Source organism: Nannospalax galili, unplaced genomic scaffold, assembly GCF_000622305.1.
Source record: "Nannospalax galili isolate Female #2095 unplaced genomic scaffold, S.galili_v1.0 scaffold568, whole genome shotgun sequence".
In the NCBI taxonomy this organism is placed as follows: domain Eukaryota; kingdom Metazoa; phylum Chordata; class Mammalia; order Rodentia; family Spalacidae; genus Nannospalax; species Nannospalax galili.
Window position 1 is genome coordinate 98,762 of NW_008359441.1, and position 21,748 is coordinate 120,509.

At 44.8% G+C, this 21,748-nt stretch overlaps 1 protein-coding gene and 1 pseudogene across 1 annotated transcript in view; one reads left to right on the forward strand and one right to left on the reverse strand.

The window, feature by feature from the left end:
• Positions 1 to 1,129: 1,129 nt before the first annotated feature.
• LOC115068405 lies at positions 1,130 to 1,759 on the reverse strand (annotated as a pseudogene).
• Positions 1,760 to 8,386: 6,627 nt separating this feature from the next.
• The window catches only part of Adamts18 (ADAM metallopeptidase with thrombospondin type 1 motif 18), a 161,630-nt gene continuing 148,268 nt past the window's right edge, over positions 8,387 to 21,748 (forward strand). The window contains exons 1-3 of the mRNA XM_008822946.2: positions 8,387 to 8,494; positions 8,595 to 8,688; positions 11,873 to 12,189. Of these exons, the coding sequence (XP_008821168.1) occupies positions 8,405 to 8,494; positions 8,595 to 8,688; positions 11,873 to 12,189 (501 nt within the window). The 5' untranslated portion in view covers positions 8,387 to 8,404. The remainder of the gene's footprint in view (positions 8,495 to 8,594; positions 8,689 to 11,872; positions 12,190 to 21,748) is intronic.

Consider the following 21,748-nt stretch of genomic DNA (forward strand, 5'->3'; position numbering starts at 1 on the left):
AAGCACCGTTTTCTAATGCATATGCAGTCTTTAGATCTAGACACTCTGACTCTGAAATCAAACAGGAAAGGAGCTGGAGAGATGACTCAGTGGTTAAAAGCATTGGCTGCTCTTACAGAGGACCCGGGTTTGGTTCCCAGCACCCACATGGTGGCTAACAACCATCTTTAACTCCAGTTCCAGGGGTCCAACACCCCCTTCTGACCTCTGAAGGCATTGCATGGCACAGGTGTACTTACATACATGGAGGCAATACACTCAAATACATAAAATAAAAATAATAAATAAAATTTAAAAAGAAAACACAGAAAATATCAGAGCCCAGAATAGTTTGGTCAGGAACATCCAGATGGCATTTCTGTCTCTAGTGTAGAACAGAGCCGTTCCCTGACCTGCATTCTGCAGCACCTCCTTGATGTGGTTGCCTCAGCCTACTCACCCGAGAAAAGGATGTGAGGTAGGGATTGCTCTCCTGCTTAGAAATGAACACATGAAGACTTTATGGTTCAAGGTCATGTAGCACTATCATTTGGAACTTAAGTGAGACCCAAAATAAGTCCATGTGGTAAAGTTTTGCTGGCCCATGTGGTGAGTTGGTAGTGGAGGCTTTAGCAGGTAGAGTCTTGAGTCATTGGGGTTTGTCCTTGAAGAGGATTATGGGACCTTGGTTCCTTCTTTCTCTTTGACGTCTTGTCCATCAAATGAGAAGTTTTGCTCTGCTGTCTAATTTCACTGTGATATGCTGCCACGGACCTACAAGCAACAGGAGTGACTGATTGTGACTTTGACTCCCATAACTGTGAGCTGACAAAAACCTTTTCTCTCTCTTTTTTAACATAATCACTGTTTAGTTCATGAAAACTGAAGTCACACTGAGGTATGAGCAGCACCGGCATTGAAGAAAATATAATAATCCTAATGTTTGTGTGTGGACATCTCCTTTGGGAGCTGGAAGGGGAGGGGACCAGACCTGCTTGGCTAGGCTTCAGTTGTAGGTCTCCTGGCTCATTCAGTATGCCTCTCTACCTAGAAAGTACAGCACTCAGTGCATGGCCTAGCCCTATCTTCCAAAGCACAGGAGTGGGTGTTCGCCTCCTTATAAGTACTCAAACTAGCACTCAAGTGAGTGCTAGTCCTGCATATTAGAGAAGACATTGCTTTGCAGAGTGGTCTCATGCTGGTAGTATTCAGCTTGAATCATGTGTCTGCTTTTCCTTGGAATCTGGTGTCACTGACTTCCGGCATTTTCATTGGCTGCTAAGTGTAGCTCTTCCTCTTGCTCTTCCTCAGGCTGACTGCTTGCTATACATCTGAGGACCAGAGTGGGGCAGCACCACAGGATAGAAGGGAGACATTGTTTTGGAGGCCCAGGGAGGCCTTGGTTCAGGATCACTGAGGGCTCAGGGTTGAGGGGGGTGTCACATAGCGACCTCCTGTCTACAAAATCAGGGCACACAGTCAGTCTCCTCTTGAGTGTGACATAGGGCAGCAGGTCATGGCTGCTCTATGATGATGCACAACAGCCTCAGCACTTGGCAAAAGTCACTTTCTTCACAGTGGCCCTGGTGCTCCAGCATAATAAGTCACGTCCATTTCAGAGGAGTGCACATTCCTGCTCACCAATAACATCCACAAAGAGGAAGGAAAACACACGCATGCCCACAACGTCAACCATGTGTTGGAGGCTATAGAGCCCACGCTCCTGCACAACGAGCTCTTCTGGCCACACCTGACTCACCTGCGGCTTTAGGCCCAGCATGCCTGGGCTGAGGGACACAATGTTTTCCTGAATCCTTGTTCAGCAGGTGCAATCCCTAGTATCCTCTGAAAGAAACTCAAGTTCCCAAAGTCTCCAAGCTCCCTCTCTCTGATAGTCAATTCACAAAACAGTATCAGCTTCAAGAATTTCCAAGCTCTATGGCTCAAGGCAAGAAAGAGCACCCCATGCAAGAACTTCTGGGAAAACCCATTACCCTGATACCTTCTGGCCTTTCCCCTCAATTCCGTACTCCAGTTGTTTTGTAGCAACATAAATGTTAAAGGAGGGCTGGGAGGAAAACAGGTGCGGCCAAAAGAAAAGCGCTTAACAAGGAAAGCACTTAACATTTCCCTCATCAGACCAGAACTATTCTCCAAATTCCATCATCACCCTTCAGCACACATGAGAACAAAATACCCATGGGAACAGCTTCTACTCACCTCTACATTTTGGTAAGGAACATTTTTTTATATAAATGTGTCCCTTTTCTCTTTATAAGTTAATTATCTCAGGTATTTGTTATAGTGATGGAAAGCTGACTTAACACACCTAGGTAAAGATCCAGGACTGTGTTCATTCCACTCCAAATAGTCAAAAAGAGCAAAGAGGGTTGGAGAAAGATTTCCTGGCTTAACTGGCAGTGATTTCAAGGACCGAGTAAGAGGGTACAGGAGCCATGGCCTTGATCTGAAATGTAGACCCTTTCCTCCTCCTCTACTTTTAGGTGAATTTCTTGTTTATCGCTCCAGGTGATGTCTGCTGACCATCCAAATCATAGAGCATGGCACCCTCATAGGAAAGAGGTTCCTTCTTCCAAATCTTGTAGATCAATACCAGTGAAGGATTTCAGTAGGTCACCCTTGAGTTGCCCTCTTGGGCCATTGGTTTTGACCAACATGAAAGCATTAGCATATAGTGATGATTATTTTACATTACAGAATAATACATTTCATTATGGCATTGTCGTATGTGTTCATCTTTGTATTTTGCTCATATTTACTCCCTTATTATTTTCTGTAATCTCCCCCAAGTGGTCTTCATTGTCCCCTGAAATAGTCCTACTTCTGTTTTCAAGTTGTGTGTATGTGTGTGCATCTAGATCCACATGGGACAACATGTATGCTATTTATCTTTCTCCCTTTCAATACCATTTTCATGTCATATATATTTAGACATGCCTACATTGAAGATTAAACCAGAAGGAGGAAAGAGATAAATTTGAGGGGGCAAACTACTCTCCCCAGTCACCAAAGTCAAATTAAACAAAGCACAGAGACCAGTCCTTAGAGCTCATCACTTCATGGCAAAGCTGGGCTGCAGTCCCAGGTCTCCTTTATTCTTTCTGCCCTGCTTGGCTTCCTTCAGGGTTAAGCAGCAAGAAAAGAAGCACCGGAAGCTTTAAATCCTCTCGACTGGGAAGAGGTGCTGGCACCAAACAGAAGTGGAAGACCGGTGGGACACAATTACTGTTTTGTAATATATTTAGTTACATCGGAAACCCAGACACACTTAATTGAACTATTCACGGGGATGCCAAGAATGTATGGGTCTAACAATGTTCCAGGTGATTCTGATTAATGGTGGTTCCCAGTCCTCACTGCTCTAGGCCTAAAGCTCAGGGGGAGCTGGTGTCTGAAATCCCCCTAGTGCATGATGGGATCAGGGTGGTAAAGGAGAGAATAGTGTCTGAACACAAAAGTTACTTGTCTTTCCTAGGAGGCCTGATATTTTCCAGAGCTTTTGAAAAGTATGTACTCCATACTTCCATCAGTTCAGAACTTGGCCTTGAGTTCCTGTGTGGAAATAAGTAGTCTTGTTTTAATGCTACCTCTTCAGCCTCTGGCAAGCAAGAAACGTCTAATAGTAGAGCTTGGGAAAGAGCTAAAAATAGAACTGGGGGAAACAAGCATACCTCGCGCAGAGTTAGATCCGTCCTGATTGAGAGGAGGCCTTACCATACAGGTACCTCATATGGGCTCAGGTTCAGCATCAATGTAATACAAAAATACAATCAAGAACCAAAGTGAACGTGAAGGAGAGCAATTGGGAATTCCTAAACTGTAGGTTGATTTGGGGTGCGGGGCACGGCAGTATAGAGATTGAATCTATGGCATCATGTGTCCAGAATTCAGTTGTACTTTACTAACTGAACCACTCCCCCCTTGCCCATGCTAAGTTTTTATTTTATATCAAAATTGGCTACTGTGCCGAAATGAGCCTTGTTTTGGCTTCTCCTTTATCATCTCCACCACTTGGAAATCTTTTTCTCCAGATGTGAACTTGCCCATGCTAAGTTTTTATTTTATATCAAAATTGGCTACTGTGCCAAAATGAGCCTAGTTTCGGCTTCTCCTTTATCATCTCCACCACTTGGAAATCTTTTTCTCCAGATGTGATAGTATGTCATACAGGAAACTGTGAGACATTTACCTGTTCAAAAGAAACCTAGCAAACTGTTTGAAGCTGAGGATCAGTGCACCTCCAGTGCCTGGAAGAGAGAGGGGAAAATCAAGAGGTGGTGAGCACAGAAAGCCAACCACGGTGGGAGAGCTGGGAAATGCCTCCCTCTGTGGAAAGGATATTTGGGTCTTCATGGATCAGGACCAAGGAAAAGCAACAGAGAATAGGGTTTATGTTTTATTTCTTGGTGTGGATAGGAGGAGGTATGTTCCTAAAGATCTATTCCTTTGCAAAAATAAGATTATGTCACCAGAAATAAAACCAATGCCTAGAACTATACTATTTGATTTTGAAGCAAGGGTAATGGGGGGAATTTTTTTAGTATGATTTTTCTCTGTTCAATTTTTCTCTCTTTCATTTCCTCCCCTTCCTCCCTCCCTCCCTCCATTCCTTTCTTTCTTCCTTTAGGAGTGTCTACTGCATTCCATGTTCTGGCTAAGACAGAAAGACTACACAACATGAGTGATCTCTTTATTGGTTTATTGTGAACTTTAAGAGTTATTACAGTATCTTAGATTTACAGCTGTAAAACCATCTAAACTTTCTAAGCATGTCTAAGTACCTTAAAGAGCCACTTTGTAATTCACATCTTCAAGGCTGAACCCAGTGCTAATGACTCTCTGTCACCATCTAGAGGCAGTTTGTGAATATTGCAGGCCCAGTTCATAGAGAATGGAATATAGTCATCCCAAAAGTTATGGCTTTTTGCAAATGTTTGTATACCAGCCCTGCAGAAGAGATTGGACATTATCATCTATAAAAGAATAAAATTGTAATTTTAATAGATAGATCTATGGCAGTGTAAGAAATGAGTCCCAGAAAAATGGATCAAATTATGGAGGACTGAGGTCTAGTGTCCAACGGAAGAGCTGAGCGTGAAGAGATGAACCACCCACATTAGGTCTGTGAGGAGGATGAAAATCTTCAGAAGATAGGCACTCAACTAATATGTGTACTGTTGAATGAGAGGCTATGTGTCGCCATACCGATGGAAAAAAATATCAGAGTAGGATTAGGATCTCCAGTAGCCATTCACACTTTTACACGGGCACCTCCACCCTCACCCACATCCTGGGAACATCTGGAAGTCTCACAACAGTCTGTCCTAAAAGTGTAGGGGTTGGGGGGGTGTTGATCATCAACTTGACACAATGTAGAATCACCTAGGAGACAAACCTCTGGGCATGTTTTTGATGGAGTTTCTAGATTGGATTAACTGAGGTGAAGAGACCCATCCTAAGAGAGGGTGGGACTGTTCTATGGGCTAGATCTCAGGCTGAATAAAAAGGGGAGTGTGAGCTAAACACCAGCATCATCTCTATCTGCTTCCTAATTGTGGACACAATGTAGCCAGCTGCCTGATCTTCCCAGCAATGATGGAAGGTATCCCCTCTAACCTTGAGCCATTTAAGTTGCTTTTGTAACAGTAACTAATACAGGGTACTACTGGCACCTGGTGGGTAGAAGCCAGAGAGCTAAACCCCTAGGTTTATAATGCTTGGGAAAGCCCTCATCATAAAGAATTATCCAGATCCAAATGCCAGATGTGCTGAGGTTGAGAATCTAGCATAGAGTATATGTAAAAGCCCTTTTCTTGGATTCTGGCCCTGAACTTAGCAACAAAAAGATGACTGCCATAGGAGGACAGGTGACTTCTTGCAAATGCCTCTTAGCAGGTGGAGGAACACTAGTTGGGGGCATGGCTGAATGTGGACAAACCATTTAACCCTCCAGTTTCCCTTGGCGTTTGTTTGATGTGACTTACAGTGTTGTTGACCCCAGTCTCCTTCTCCAGTTTGTTGCCTGGTAACACGCCTAAGCATTACTCTTACTGTATGCCTATGATGTACAGTGTCCTCTAGTGTCCAGTTCTTCCCTGATATGATGTAAATCACTTTAGTCACCCTTGCCACAATTTCCTGGATGTGCATCTTTGAGCTGTACACCCAGTGGATCCAGGCTCAGCATCACAGGAAATTCTGAGGCACATATAAGTTTCTCATAGCGTAGAAGAAGCAATAGAAATATGCTCTGTTCTTACTTTAAAAGCCCACTTAAGAAGTGTTTAGAAAAATACACTTAATCCTCAGGTTATTCTTTTTGATCTATTGTGCTGATTCCTCTTTAACAGATTATAACATGGAAGCCCCTAGAGCTTAAGTAGGTCAATTAGGAAAACCCAAGTTATTATTGAACAGTGATTTTTTTTTTTTTCCCCTCTCTGTGAAGCTGTCCCTCATCCCATCAGGCAGATGGATGCTACGTTCTGCCTCTCAGCCCTGGGTTTTCCCATTCACTGTTCCAGTCAACGAAACAGACTCCGTATAGTGACCCATCACTCATTCTAAGATTGCCGTGGACCTCATTTAAACCATCTCCGCGTGCAGAGAACTGAGCAGGGGGCTATCTCCTTTCATTGCCATCCTTGCTCTAAAACTCCGTCACTGCTCACCTCGATGCTGGCAACAGAAGCCTAACTTGTTCCTCTCTGGCCCTGCCTCAGGACTGCAGGTCTGTCTCCACACTCAGCAAGATTTACTTCAGGTGTTCTTTAGATGCTGTGCCTACATATACACAAGCACACATTCACTGAGATCTAACAGCAGGCTTTATGCTGTTCCTCTCTGGCCCTGCCTCAGGACTGCAGGTCTGTCTCCACACTCAGCAAGATTTACTTCAGGTGTTCTTTAGATGCTGTGCCTACATATACACAAGCACACATTCACTGAGATCTAACAGCAGGCTTTATGCCTAGCCCACCCTACAAGGGCCTTCTCACTCAGCAACCTGCTGTCTTAGTCTCTGTCTTTGGCCTGTAACTCTTCCATCCTGGCAAGCATGTTTCTTGCTTCAGGCTCCTCCTGTTTCAAACTATTTGATTATGCTGTGAGCCCTCTCATAGCAGATTGGATACCTAGTCCCCTCTTCCTTACTGGGTTTGGCCCTCATTTTCAATGACATCTAAGAGATATCAGATGTCAGATAGTCTCCCCCCAAGCCCCCAATTAAATTATTTTCTTACCTTTCTACTTTAGTTAGGAGTCTATTAAATGTTATTATTGATATCTGTGGTCATTATGGTTCTGTTACTGTTTACAGCTGAGTTACTCTGTGAAGGTCTTTCCCACTACCCTATTTAAAGTATTTTGTTCCTCACTGCAAACTGTAGGGACCAAAACATAAATTCCTTGAGACACTGAGACTCTGAGACAGCACATGCACAGGGCAAGCTGTTTTTCTTAGGGCTGGTATGGGGAGGTTTGGATGTCTGGGGGCAAGATTCAACTTGTTGGAGAGAGAGAACCTGGGGAAGACCACCTCAGTGCGGGTGGCAGGGCGTGAGTCACACAGTGGGGCCATGACAGACTCACTGTTTAGCCTTCAAACTGCTCTAGATACGTGGGCTATTGGCAGGAGTCTGGGTAGGAAGGTGATCTTGAGCGCATCCAAGCCTCAATTTGCATACCTTTATCAAAGGTTCATGATTCCCACCTGGTCAGGACAGGGCAAAGGAGATTCCGCAAATCAGATAAAGCTGATGCTAATGCGTAGACCCTTGTCCAGAGAGCCCTGGCTTTCTTCACGCTGTCCTCGGACTAGTCCAGAGGTCACGCCTCTTACCTGAGCCTCCCACTTCAGCTCACCCCTTTGTGCGCTTTGGTTAGGACCTTGGTGGACCCAAGGCGCTGCTCTCCCTCTCCCGGTTGGGCCGTCTGTCCCTCCCTCCCCCTCCATCCTACCCGGCCTCCCCGCCCCCTCCCCTCCTCCCTCGGAGCCCAGGCCCGGGAATCCCACGCCCTTTGCAGCACGGGAGCTGGAGGAGCCCGGGGAAGCCGCGGGTCGCCAATCACTGCGCGGTGGAGAGGCGGGCGCTCGGCTCCGGCGCGCTAGGGGAGCCAGCTGGCGCTGCACGGCCGGGAGCCGCAGAAGATCACCCCGTTACCGACACGCGCGCGAGCCGGCGGCGGGGCAGCGACACAGCCTCCCAGCCCCCGACGCCGCAGCCCGGGCTGGGGGAGCACCCCCTGCATCCCCCGAGCGCCGCAGACCCGCGCAGCCCGAGCAAGGGACTGACTCCAGGGCTCCCGCGCTGCCATGTGAGCCGCGGCGGCCACTCGCACCTGGGGCTCCGCGGCCCCCGGGGACGATGCGTGGGGCCCGCAGCCTCCGCGCTCGCACCTGACCATGGAGTGCGCCCTTCTGCTCGCGTGCGCCCTCCGGGCTGCGGGTCCCGGTCCGCCGTGGGGCCCCGCGGGACTGGGGCGTCTAGCCAAGGCAGGTGCCACCTCCGAGGGGCGCGCCGCACAGCGGGGACCCGGGAGGCGCCTGCCCCGCGGCGCTGCTCACGCGCGGGTGTCGCCTTTTTCTCTTGCAGGCGCTCCAGCTGTGCTGCTTCTGTTTTGCCTGGGTCGCCGCCACCTTAGCCAGTGACAGTGACAGCGGCAGCGGTGGCAGCGGATTAAACTATGGTTCGTATTGGCCCTCTCTCCCTCCCCTCAAGAAGGGCTTTTTCCAGGCACTCTATCCTCTTTGTCTTCGAGAGAGATAAAAGATAGACAAAGCGCATCTCCTAACCTGGCAGGTGTGTGCTGCCTGGGACCAGGTTCTGTAGTGGGAGAGGGGGGATTGGGAGAGTGGGGGATAGAGCCAAGTCTGTGAACTTATCAGAAAATCGGTGCCTGAAGGGGCAAGTCGCATAGATGAGAAAATACTTTGCCTTCACAGATGGCTTGTTAAGAAAAATAATCTGAACTGCAGCGAGGAATTAAAAAGGAAGTGGGCACCGGCTAGGGAAGTGATAATCAGGGGCTCCTTATTTCCTTCCTCCCCTGGGAAGCCGCGGCAACTGATTTTTGAAAGAGGGCTTCCTTCCCACCGCCCCCTTCTCATCACCCCCGTGTTTCATGAATGCCCAAAGATAACTTTTAGTGGAAAGTGGTGGTTCAAAGTGTTGGAGTCCTGTCTCCTGAAGTTCCCCCTGCCTCAAACTTGAAGAACACCCTTCACTCCCATCTTCCGAGTGCTGCCCAGAATGGAAACCCTTGTTTTCACTGTTTACCACCAGCTGCAGGTGAACAGCTGATATTTGCCCTGGCCTAACCCAACCCCAACCCCAACCCTAACCCAACCTGGGTTTCTTGGGATTCTAAAATTTTCATTTTTGTAGGATGGATTCTTCTTGCCAGGGTGCAAAAGGGGTCATGTTGGGACTGGGAGATCCTGGAATTATGCACGAGGGTTTCCAGAGAATTGGGGGCAGGGCTGAGAGGTGAGAGGATAAGAGATCCAGAAATGATCTCTTAAGAAATTCACCATTTATCCAGTCAGAGCCTGTAGTTTCTAAAGTCGTCCCTTCTTGTTCCACCTGGATGTAATGGCTAAGGATCCCTTCTGTCCTAGCCATAGACTGGAAACACCACTTGGGTTTGTTATTGTGGTTTCTGGTTTAATTTTGAGACAGGGTCTCACATAGCCCAGGTTGGCCTCCAGCTATATAAATGAGGATGACTTTGAACTGCTGATCCTCCTGCCCCCACCTCCCTAGTACTAGTTTTACAGGCAAGTGCCAACATAACTAGTTTATACAATGATGAGGATTGGCCCTAGGGCCTGGTCGCCTTGCATGTTAGGCAAGCACTCTACCAACTGAGCTGCCTCTCCTGCCCCTAGAAGGGCCATCTTTAGCCAAATGAACTGATAAATCATACTTTACAGGGTGCCTTGCACTACCCCCTTTCCCAACAAGGACTGAATGTAACTAACAGCCTGCTTGTCCTTCCCTAAGAAGCAAACATTAGCAGGTATCTGGGGCAGTGTGGGTGGGGGAGGTGGTGGCTGGATAAGGCTTTCACAGTTTGAGGTGATTTTGAACAAGGGGGTAAGAGACAACTTGGTGTAGAAACTGTCTGGACCTTATGTTAGAGGTGGCTATTAGATAGTCAGATGTGACTTTGGTAGAGGGAGAAAATGGATTTTCTCTTTAAAAAAAAAAAAAAAAAGCCTGCATTTAATCAAAAGCCACATACCTACAAAGCAACATATCAGAGATTTGTAAGAGAAACAAAATGTGTCCTACTCAGAGATTTAAGGGTAAAGGAAGGGAAAATGTGGTTTTCTTTACCCCCCCCCTTTCATTTTCTGAAAAAAAAAAAAAAGCATGTCAATTTTATGACATTTCTAGTTTAGAGAAAAGAGAAAAATGGAGTTCGGAATGAAGAACTTAAGAGTTGCCCAGACCTTAAAAGTCACAAATGGTTTTAGCACAGAAGGAAACTGGGAGAGTTGTTGTCATTTTGGGGTTTCTTCCCAGATGTGAGCTTAATTAGAATCTAATTAGTCTATCATGTACTGATGCCTGCATGTTGAAGGACTTCTGGATTCCTTGGTGTTTAGAGTTTTTTTCATTTTATTGTTGTTGACTGTTTGGGGAAGGGAAATTCCTTTTTTTTTTTTTTTTTTCTCTCTCCTCTGAGCCAAGGACCCAAGTGACTCAGGCATGCCTCTTAGTCGTTTGGAATCTCTAAACACTTTCCAAATTAGTTTCCCATTCTGTGCCTCGAAAGTGGAAAGACAAACTTTTTTTCTAATGCACACAGGGCATGTTCCACATCATTTTGTGGGATGATGCTTTTCAGTTTCAATGTTTTGTGAAAGGAAGCAGTGTGCTGGCTTTGCTCTTTCAAACAGCAAATTGTTTCCTAGCTCCCCCACCCCTCTCTGGAAAACGTAGCTAGATTAGAGCTGCTCTGAGGAGCCATGGGGAAGGCATTTTTAAACACGCCTTTCCAGGTGTCCCCTGATCCACCACGCCCCCTCCGACATGTCTGAGCAGTTTTCAGCATCAGACTCTATCTAGGATGCTGATGATTTTGAGGCATTTTTCGCTGAAGATGTTGTATTTTAGGCCTCTGGTTAGATGGGACTGTCCCCTGTGACAGCTCCGAGTAAAGTGCTAAGGGAGAACCCACATGCAGGAGTTCTGTCATCAGGCGTAAGAGGTTCTGGGATGTGAACCAGCCAGTTATCCCTTGTTAATGAGCTGAGGGATCCACACACCACTTTTGAGTTATTTGCAATTTAAACTCAGGCAGAAAAAATGCTCTCAATCCAACTTAAGCACAAAGCTATTAATCTCCTGGAAGAAAAGTTCCCACTTACTAATCTTTGTACTTTTATATATATATATTGATTTATTTTTTGTCTCCAAAATATTTTTTTTAAATGCTGACACATGACTCTATGGCCAATGTAAGGGGCCACATATTTCTTTTTCTTTCTAGGCTCTGAGTTGTGACCTACCCCCCCCCAATATTCTTAAAACTTATCAAAAGTTGCATTTCATTTTCTGTTTCTGTAGGATTTGTTGTTGCCCCCTCCCTTTTTTTCAGTGCTAGAGATAGAATCCCCAGCCTTGTGATTGTGAGGCTAGTTATGTACCATTGAGCCACATCCCCAGCCTTAGCCTCTACAGCAGTTAAGGTGGCAGAGCCTGGTTGTAGGGAATGCAAGGCACATGAGCCACTGTGAATTCCACTCAGTATAGGTACCAATAGGTTTCTGTGATCTGTCTACTGGCTTCGGCCAGCATGTAGAAAGTAACCCTGTGGCATCATGGAATCTGGTTGCTGACAGCTAAACTTTCCCCCCTTGCAGATTATGCCTTCGTCACACCAGTAGAAGTGGACTCAGGTGGGTCATACATCTCACACGACATTTTGCACAGCAGCAGGAAAAGGCGATCTGTGCACGGTGCCAGCAGCTCCCTGCACTACCGATTTTCAGCATTTGGACAGGAACTCCACTTAGAACTTCAGCCCTCGGCGATTTTGAGCAGTCACTTTATGGTCCAGGTACTTGGAAAAGATGGTCCTTTAGAGACCCAGGAGCCCGAGGTGCAGCGCTGTTTCTATCAGGGATTTATCAGAAATGACAGTTCATCTTCTGTTGCCGTGTCTACGTGTGCTGGCTTGGTAAGTCTGCCCCAGTCTAGTAGAGCTGAGCTTTTGTGTTTCTTAGAACTTGAATGAGCAGATGTCTGCAATATTAAGCTCTCTTCCAGCCAACTCCACACATTTATACTGTCAGCTTTGATATTTATAATCTCAATTGAATTAATCTAATCTGCTTTCTGAACAAGAGAAAATATAATGGAACTTTAGCTTAGAACATTCTTTTGATTTTTTAATGGTCTGGGTCCTTTCATTCTCCATGTTTGAGATGATCTCCCCAAGGATATTAATTTGATGGATGCCATTCGCTTTGCTAAGTCTTGGGAGACCAGGCATTCTACGAATCTAGCAGGCTACATGCATCTACATTACTTTGAAAAGGGAAAACTGTATTCCATCTAAAACTGTATTCAGCAGCAGTGGTAAGCCCCACCTTCAACTTGACTGAAGGGAGGTCTTTTTGTTTTCATTGAAGAAATGCGTTGATGTTATCCTGCTTATAGAAGACATCCCCTTTGTGGTCTGATGTGTTTGTGGGCTGTAAGGATAACGTGTCGCATCCATGGAGGCAGGACACATAAAAGCCCTTGGAACAAGTGTCATTTCCTTTCTGTGTAATCTTTATGTGTTGAGTACCAGGCCACGAATATCTGTGTAAATGGTACTTGGGATCCAATCAGATATGAGGCAGCGGTAAATGACATCCTAGGCTTTGATTTTTTTGTTGCAATGGAAAATGTCTCAGATTGACAGAGTTGGCATGAGAGACACGTGATGATCATGTTGTGCCATGGCCAGAAGAGTGAAAAAGTGACAAGCCTAATTGAGAGTCGGCTTCTGATGTGCGGACAGTATGCTACAGGGCTAGGCAGGAGGCAGGCTTGCAGGGAGGGAGGGTGACCGAGGGCTCGCGTATTTTCTGGTTAAGATTTTTAGTTACAACTTTTTTTCATAGTGTATCTTGGAATCCAGCCAGAACCCTAACCACAGTCACTATGTTCTTTAGTGTATTTAAATTATAAAATAAAGCAGAGATTTAACAACTTCCAACTAGGCTGATGCATTTGAATGATAACTCTGGCTCACCAATGCCCTGTGCTTTATGACATGGCTACACACATGCATATGCACACGTGCATGAACTCACCTTGGCTGCTGTTTGCCTCATTGTGGAGAGTCTTCTGCTGGTTTTTGGCATTACCTTTGTATTTTCCTTTTCTCTTGACTATTCTAATAGTCCAAAGTCCCCACGAGTTAGGCATGCCACTGTGTCTTCTCCCGTGTACTCACCGTTGACAGCAGTGAGCCCAGTTTCTGATCTCACACCAGCACTTACTAATGGGGCTTTCTATGTATTTAGTTCCCTCATCTCTAAAAATGGAACTAGGGCCAGTAAGGGGGCTCAGCGGGTAAAGGCCCTGCTACCAAGCCTGATGACTTGAGTTTAATCCCTGTGATCCACATGACTCCCACACACTGACATACATCGTCAGACATCCACACATGCATACAAAATAAATAAAATGTAATCATAATGGGAATAACAGAAGAGATTGTATCCCAGGCCTGCAGAGGGGAAGTAACATGTGGAAAGTGCTCCAGCAATTCCTGGTTCTCTAGTTTTTCTCTTTCTCACAAAACTTACCCTGTCACCGTGCTGAGTACCCAGAATTCTGCTCTCTGGGAGTGACAGGAAATCTAATTAGTTGTCTCATTAATGGATGGTAGGTTATTCTTCCTGAGTTTCACTTTTGAACAGAGAGAAATTACTACCTAAGGCAGAAGAAAAGATAGAAAAGGCAGATTTTCCTGTCTTTCACAGTTGTGAAAAAAGCAATTGATATGCTAGTTGGCTTCCTGGGAGGCTCAGGGTGTCTACTTTTCCACAAGTCAGGTGTGTGGTCTTAGACATCTCTGGGACTCATTTTGCTCTTGGGAGCCATGAGAGATGATTTCTAAGATCATTACCATCTGATTCTGATTATCTGTTATATCGACACTGGTAGAGCCTAGTTGGTGAGGGGTAGGGAAGTAAGTTTATCTTTACTCTGTTACCCTTCCTCTCCATTCACCCATCAAACAGCTGTGAAATGCATAAAAGCATACTCAGTAAAACAGTAAGAAATACAATGAGAAAAGACAGAACTCCAACTAGCAAATGCTGACCCTGCCCTGTATTAATTTTTATTATCTTGTGTTGAAACATATCGATACAAAACTGTTTAAACTGTACGTGTAGAAAAAATTGTAACAGGAACTGGAGTGATGGCTCAGTGGTTAAGAGCACTGGCTGCTCTTGCAGAGGACCTGAGTTTGATTCCCAGCACCCACATGGCAGCTAACAACTGTTGAACTCCAGGGAAATCCAATGCCCTCTTCTGAACTCCACAGGCATTGCACGACATGGATGCAATTACACACATGCAGACAATACACTCATACCTGTCAAATAAAAGTAATAAATAAAATATTTTTTAAAATTGTAACAGTAAAACTTGATTAATTTTCCCAAAGTTTCCACCCATACATATGAGTCCAGATCAAATGGAACATTATTTGATTAGTGCCTTTAGAGACCCTCAATTTTTCCCTCCTTCACTACCCACCAGAGGTTACCATTGCCCAAACTTACAACATCCTTTATGTATGCTATTTAAAATTATTGCCCAGTAATCATAATATATTTCTCAGTATGAAGATTCTGTAATGGTTCCATGGTAGTATTTAATTACTGTTCAGTTGAATATAAACTAAGAATAAAGTTGTTGTGTATGGGGTAGGCATGGGTTTAGTTTTAGTAGGTATTACCAACCAGCTTTGCTAATGTACACTTCTGTCAGTCGTGTATGAGAAATTTTCCCTTGTTTCACATTTTCACCAGGACTTGATACTGTTTGCCTTTTCTGTGTTAGTCATTTGATGAGTATGAAGTGGGTGCCACCTGATAGCCTTCATATCATTCTGAGGCTTAATGAGGTTCAGTACCACCCCTTTACTTTAGCTTATTAGTTATTTATATACTTTGTGATCTCTCCACTATATATGGATAAAACGTTGCATGCATGCTTCAACCCAAATTGTGGTGTTTGTTCCTTTTTCAGTGGCCAGTAACAAGACTGTCAATTTCATATCCTCTTCCCTATGGCTATTGATCTCCAGCAACATCTATTTGATTTTGAAAAAGCAAGTCATGTGAAAAATCTGTTGTGCAGGTCTGCCTTATGGAAGAATTAAGGTTGTCTTTACTTTTCAACAAGCCAAGTGTATGGACTTAGCTTGACCTCTCTGGGCCTTGTTTCCATTTTTGAGTCTGAGCTGATTTCCTAGCCCATTGTCATCTCTAGGCATATGACTCTGATTTATCTAATTTGTTGACAGTGGAAGAGTCTGTTTGGCAAGGGGTAGGGAGAAAATCAGTTCATCTTAACTCTGTTCCGTCCCTTTCCATTCTCCCAGCCAACAACTGGGAGATACACTTAAGGTTTTATGTTGAGGGAACGTTTCATTAGGAACACTGGGAGATGACGTAGAGAATGGGCAAAGTCTTCCATTTTCTACCTACCTATAGACATCACTCAGCTTCTTGGGCCAAGCAGGAGGTTCATAACTCCTCTAATTAGAGTTAATTAGCAACCACACTCATGGATTCAGAACAGTGCAGATGATCCAGGAGTTCAAGAGAAGAACATGGGTCTAAGAGGCTCATCAGAGTGACTGGTCAAAAAGTTAGCATGCAAGAAGAGATGGACAGTTCATCTGTTAACGCAGAAACAGACAGGAGATGGATGAGTTTGAGATTGAAGGCCCTCATGGGATGCTTCTATCTCAGAATTTCCCCAAGATTCGGGCCGGATCACTGGCTTCAGGATCCATTTAGATTTGATCACCATCTCCCAGTATTTTTGCAGCATGTATTAGGAAATGAATCCATCACCTTTCAGTGATTTGGCGGAGCACCCAGTGGGAAAGTGAACCACTGCTTTGGCTGCCAGGGAACCCTCTAAAGAAAATGGGACAAGGTAGAACAGAGCACTAAAATACAACTGTGCTTCCTGAAAGCAGGCATACACCCTGTAGCTGGAATTTTTCTAGCAGGGATTTCCCTGAATAATTCAAAATTACCTACGTTTGTAATACTTTCTTAGAATGTACTGTGAAAGGGGCTGGAGAGATGGCTCAGTAGTTAAGAACACTGGCTGTTCTTGCAGAGGATCCAGGTTCGAATCCCAGCACCCACATGACAGCTAACAACTGTCCGTAACTCCAGTTCTAGGGGATCTGACGCCCTCCTCTGACCTCCATGGGTGCTGCACGACACGGGTGCGCTTACATACAGGCGATACACATATACACATAAAATTATTAAATAAAATATTTTTTGAAAAAAGAATGTACTGTGAACCTACCACCTCAAGCTGACAGATCTCACTTTTTTAAGGAGTGGGTTGTTCCTTGTAATAGTTCACAAAACAGAAGTGAGTCTGCCTACCATTGTTTTGAATCTCCAAAAGATGGAATCTATACTGGTTTGCATATGGCCCAAAGACTGTGTCTGTAGGTGACTGCATTTTAATGCTGAATGCCTTTTACAGATCACTCCTGCCCCTTCCACCTGCTGACCTTGAAGGCGGTGAAGGTGTTTGGCTTCATCCTAGAATCTCAGGATTACAGATTAACCTGGCCCATCACTGCCGGTCCTATCTGTCTTTTCTATGTATGCAGTCTCCCCAACAACCCACAGCAATGTGAAAGAAGGTCATTACACCCAGCAAACCTAGGTTGCTGGAGGGAGACCTCACCTTCTGCAGAACTGCAACCAACTTCAGATTTCCAACTGCATTCCTTTAGTTTTATTTCCTGTCAGACAAACCTGTGCCTTTCTTCTGAAAGATTTTATTGGTTTAAAATATTCTACCTCAGTGACCTGTTGAGACTGAGTTCTCAGAAGAGTGTGATCAACTCCTTTAGCTTCATTTAAGGGACTGAAAATATAGACTCCTTGTCTTGGAACTGAAAGTTTGGCCCAGAATTGCATTTTGTTTAATTTTGCAAGTGGTTTGGATGCATATTAGTATTTGAGAGGTACTTACTGAAAATGCTTGTGTCTTGGGAATTTATGGCAAGGATACATTGAGTCACCAATTCCTTCATTCAACAGTTGTTTATCAGCCTCTGTCCTGTCACATAGTGTTCAGAATACCACCAGTAAATCTGTGGATGGGGAGGACCCTAGAACCATCAAGATGTTCTAACAGAAGTGTCTAACCTTTGGATGTTGGACAGAATGTTATTATCTACAGAGTTCATACTGGACAACCATGCAGTACAGCAATCACTAAAAATCTAAACCACAAACAATATAAGCCTTTAGATAAGTTTAGGATTTGGGGTTGCAGTTCATAGTTCTCCTTGGCCACATATGGCCCAAAGACTGTGGATTAGACACACCTGTAAGAATAATGGCCGCAGGGCTCTTAGCCCTAGAATTCCCATTTTATTCTGAACTCAGCTGTGACTTGGCAGAACTCAGGAACAAAGAACTTACAGCATATGTCTTTGGAGGGGGCCAGTCTGGTTACGGTAGTGCCAAATATCACCTCTCAGAGCTCTGCAGTGCACGTGAACATTCCAGTGAGGCAGCAAGTCCCACATTGCTGACAACTGCAACTGCTTGATTCTGTTTAAGCCTAGACTTTCTCCAGCTTGTTTGGGCATGGATTTTTTTGAGAAGCACAGTTTCATGGTAACAAGCCACCAGGAAAGCAATAAACTCCCCAAACGCATCTTGCTTTCTAACTGTGAGACTCCAGGTACATGAGTTCCATTGTCACATGAATTAGGGAACTGTCAGGCTTAAAAGAAGTGTCTTTATTGTTGCACATGTAACACATTTCCTATGTTTGTGTCGGGGGAGCTGTCACAAGCTTACTATGTAGCTGAAGACGACCTTGAACCCCTGAGTCTCCTGCCTACACCTCTTGAGGTATGCTTCCGTAGCTGGTTTTCTGTGATGCTAGGAATCGAACTCGGGGCTTAGTGCCTATTAGGCGGGCACTGTACCAACTGTGCTACATCCTCGGCCATTTTACACCTTTTAATACACTAGCGTGCATTTTGAATCTCCAAAAGATGGAATCTATCCTGGTTTGACCAACCCATCCATTGTAAAAACATTTTTAATTGACATCTTGTACCAGGATTCTATGCTTCACAATAAAAGAACAATTGCTATGTCTAAGGTAATTTTCATTTTATGAAACTCAGTCTAAACCAAGCCCCATTCATCACACCAATCGAGTGCACACACACATACACACACACACACACACACAGAGAGAGAGAGAGAGAGAGAGAGAGAGAGAGAGAGAGCCATTGTCACTGACCTCATGACTGTTCTGTAGTGCATAGGTCTACTGACCTTTGATAACCCCAGCAAAACTGGTTGTGAGGACTGCTCTTCGGTTGTTGCCAGGCCTTCTGTCCGGTGTTAGATCATCATCCTGATTCTGCGTGGCATCAGAGGCTCTCAGCAGAGTGGGTGCCAGGGTTACCTCAAGAATCTCTTCCAGCCTAGATTCTGCTGTCCCATCCAGATTTGCCACTTCCTTTCCTTTCCTTTCTTTCGTCTCCTCGTGGCTAGCTGCCCGAACATCTCCACTGTATCTTTCTTCAGAGGTGGCCTTTGCAGCCTGTGCCTGCTGGCAGTGACCATTCTCCAGAGAGCCTGGGTCCCCGCAAGGAGCTTTCGAGGCAATTGGATTTGAATAGATGATGGGAGCTTTGATGTCTCCTTTTCAAAAGTATTTTATAACTCAGAAAGCTCAGTCACCAAATTATCTGTTGCTGGTCACTGCCTGCCAAGCTGTCTTTAGAAAGCTGATTTCCATTCATAAAAGGGCTGAAGTTAAATGAATGACCTGAGGCTGTGGGTCCCCTGCTTTGCAGGGACTCGTTTGTTAGCAGGGTTGTTGAATTACATCTACCCCCTTGGAACTTCATGGTCACTTGAGAGGATCATGTGAAATTAAGGATTAGACTGGGTTGTATTTGCATGGTTTTTGATACAGGCTGACCCAAATCAAAGATGTTTTCTTAGGCTATTATTCAATTCATCAAGGGTAAAAAGACCTTTTTATTTTCTTGGCTTCTCTTCTCTCTGTTCTCCTATGACATGATTTGTGAAGAAAATTATTTGCTTATAACAACAGCTGAGCAAGATGCCAAACCAAACTTTAAAAAAATTATTTTAAAGGACCAGAGTTCTTGCCAGGGAGCTGAACTCTAGGGTGGCTAAGGTCGACAGGAGAGGTCTTGTGTGTAGCCTCCCTTTGTGCTGCCTCCCTGTAGTGATGTGGCCACTAAGCATTGTTCCTTCTGGATCTTTCTCAGCCATACTTCCAGCTTCCTGTGACTCCCAGGCTTGCTTTCTGTCCATGTGCCTCAGTTTTCTCATCTGCACAGTGGCAACGGTCACTCTGTCAGAGTATCAGCAAGATTCATGGTGCGATCTCCTCACACAGTTGGAGCTCCATGCTTGATGGTTCACTTTGAACCTGGAGGTGATCTGGGTAGGAAATGGCCATTGAACATGGTTTCCTCCAGTCCTGAAGGCTTTCCAGGCTTGTCATAATAGGAACAGAATCACTAGGGTGTTGGCAGTCCCAGTGATGGGAATTTCTGGAGTCTTGTAGGGGAAGGAAAACACTTAAAGACGGTGATAGTGGAGGGAGGATGTAGATCACCACACGCCAGGGTTCAGTCCCTCCTGTTTGGCAGTACTTTGGGGCTTTGTGCTCAGACTCTGAAGTTCCAGGCTCTTTCCCTTCACTACTGTGCAGCCAGGCATATGGCTTAACCTCTGTGAGTGTAATTTCTCTACCGGTAAGATGAGGGTGGTGCCAGGACCCCCCAATCTGGGCTCAAGAATGCTTGATTGCAAGAAATTCACTCTGTGTGAATGCTCAAGAGACTCCCCTAACTTGAAAATCTGAATTTCTCCAAGATTTCGAAATTTCTGAGTGCCAACATGATGCCTTGGCTTTGGGGGCAGAAGTTGGTAGTTACCTGTAGGTACCCATTGGGGCCATTTGTGAAGCTGTTCTTTATTGTGAACACCCAGGTTCTGCACAGAGCAAGCAGACTATTTGAAGCCTTATCATATGTATTGTTTTTCTTCAAAGTACCCGTCTTTTAAAAAAATATTTATTTTTTATGTATATGAGTGTATTGCCTGCATGTATGTAAGTGCACTCATGTGCAATGCCTGTGGAGGTCAGAAGAGGGCATCAGATTCCCCTGGAACTGAAGTTAAGAATGGTTGTTAACAGCCATGTGAGCGCTGGGAATCAAACCTGTGTCCTCTGCAAGAACAACCAGTGCTCTTAACCACTGAGCCATCTCTCCAGCCCCAGTACCCAGATCTTTCCAATATGCTTAGTGGGGTAAAAGAAAAAAAAAAGGATTGTTACATTAGATCTTAAATATCGGTATGCTAACAGGCACTTAAATATTATAAGAGCTGCATCTGCATCTTCTCAACATCTCCAGCACAAGCTCTTTATGGATGAATGCCTACAATAATGATAATTATTATTTAGTCAGTTAGAACAGGTGGACTGTGCCTTTATCAGAAAGGCTGAAAGGGACATGAGTGCTTCAGAATTTTTATCTCAAGCCATGTTTGTGTATGTGTGTGTGTACACATATATAATGTATATGCATATGCATATATGCTTCTGAAATGATTTTAATCCATCCTTCCCTCCTTTTCCCTCCTTTTCTTTTCTTCCCTCCTTCCCCACCTCTGTCCTCTCTTTGCCTTCTTTCCTACCTCCATCTTTCATCCCCCATCTCCCTTCCCTCTTCCTTACACTAGGACTGCTAGCATTCAGCAAGGAAGGCTGGACTCAAACCATCCAGGTATGCTGTCACCATCTTCTCCATTAACCTCTTGGCCAAATTTGTCTCTTCTTGGCTTCCTTCTGAATTCCAGACGATTCAGACATTCACTTGGGTGCTTGGCATCTCACTTGACATTCTTTTTTAAAAAATATTTTATTTATTATTTTTATTTTATGTGTATGAGTTGAGTGTATTGCCTGCATGTATGTGAGTGCACCCGTGTCATGCAGTGCTGCAGAGGTCAGAAGAGGGCTTCAAATTACCCTGGAACTGGACTTAAGGATGGTTCATAGACGCCATGTGGGTGCAGGAAATAGAACCCGGGTCCTCTGCAAGAGCAGTCAGTGCTCTTAACCGCGGAGCCATCTCTCCAGCCCCTCACCTGACTTATTTTTTTTAACACCACAGTTGCAACCTGTGTTGGAGCTGAGAATGAGTGAGCACGTGGGGTTCTAGGCCTTGTTAGCCCCCCCACCCTGCCCCCGTGTGCAAGCCTCGAGGAGTCATTGAATTAATTGCTCTGATCTTCCAAACAAGGGAAAACTCTCTTTGAACATTCATACATGAATTAATGCAGAGAATGTAAATTAATGCAGAGAAAACGAAGAACTTCACAGTTACCAATTTGAAACTCTTCGCCAATTCATAGTTCAGGTCTCGTGTGTGCGTTTTAAAATAC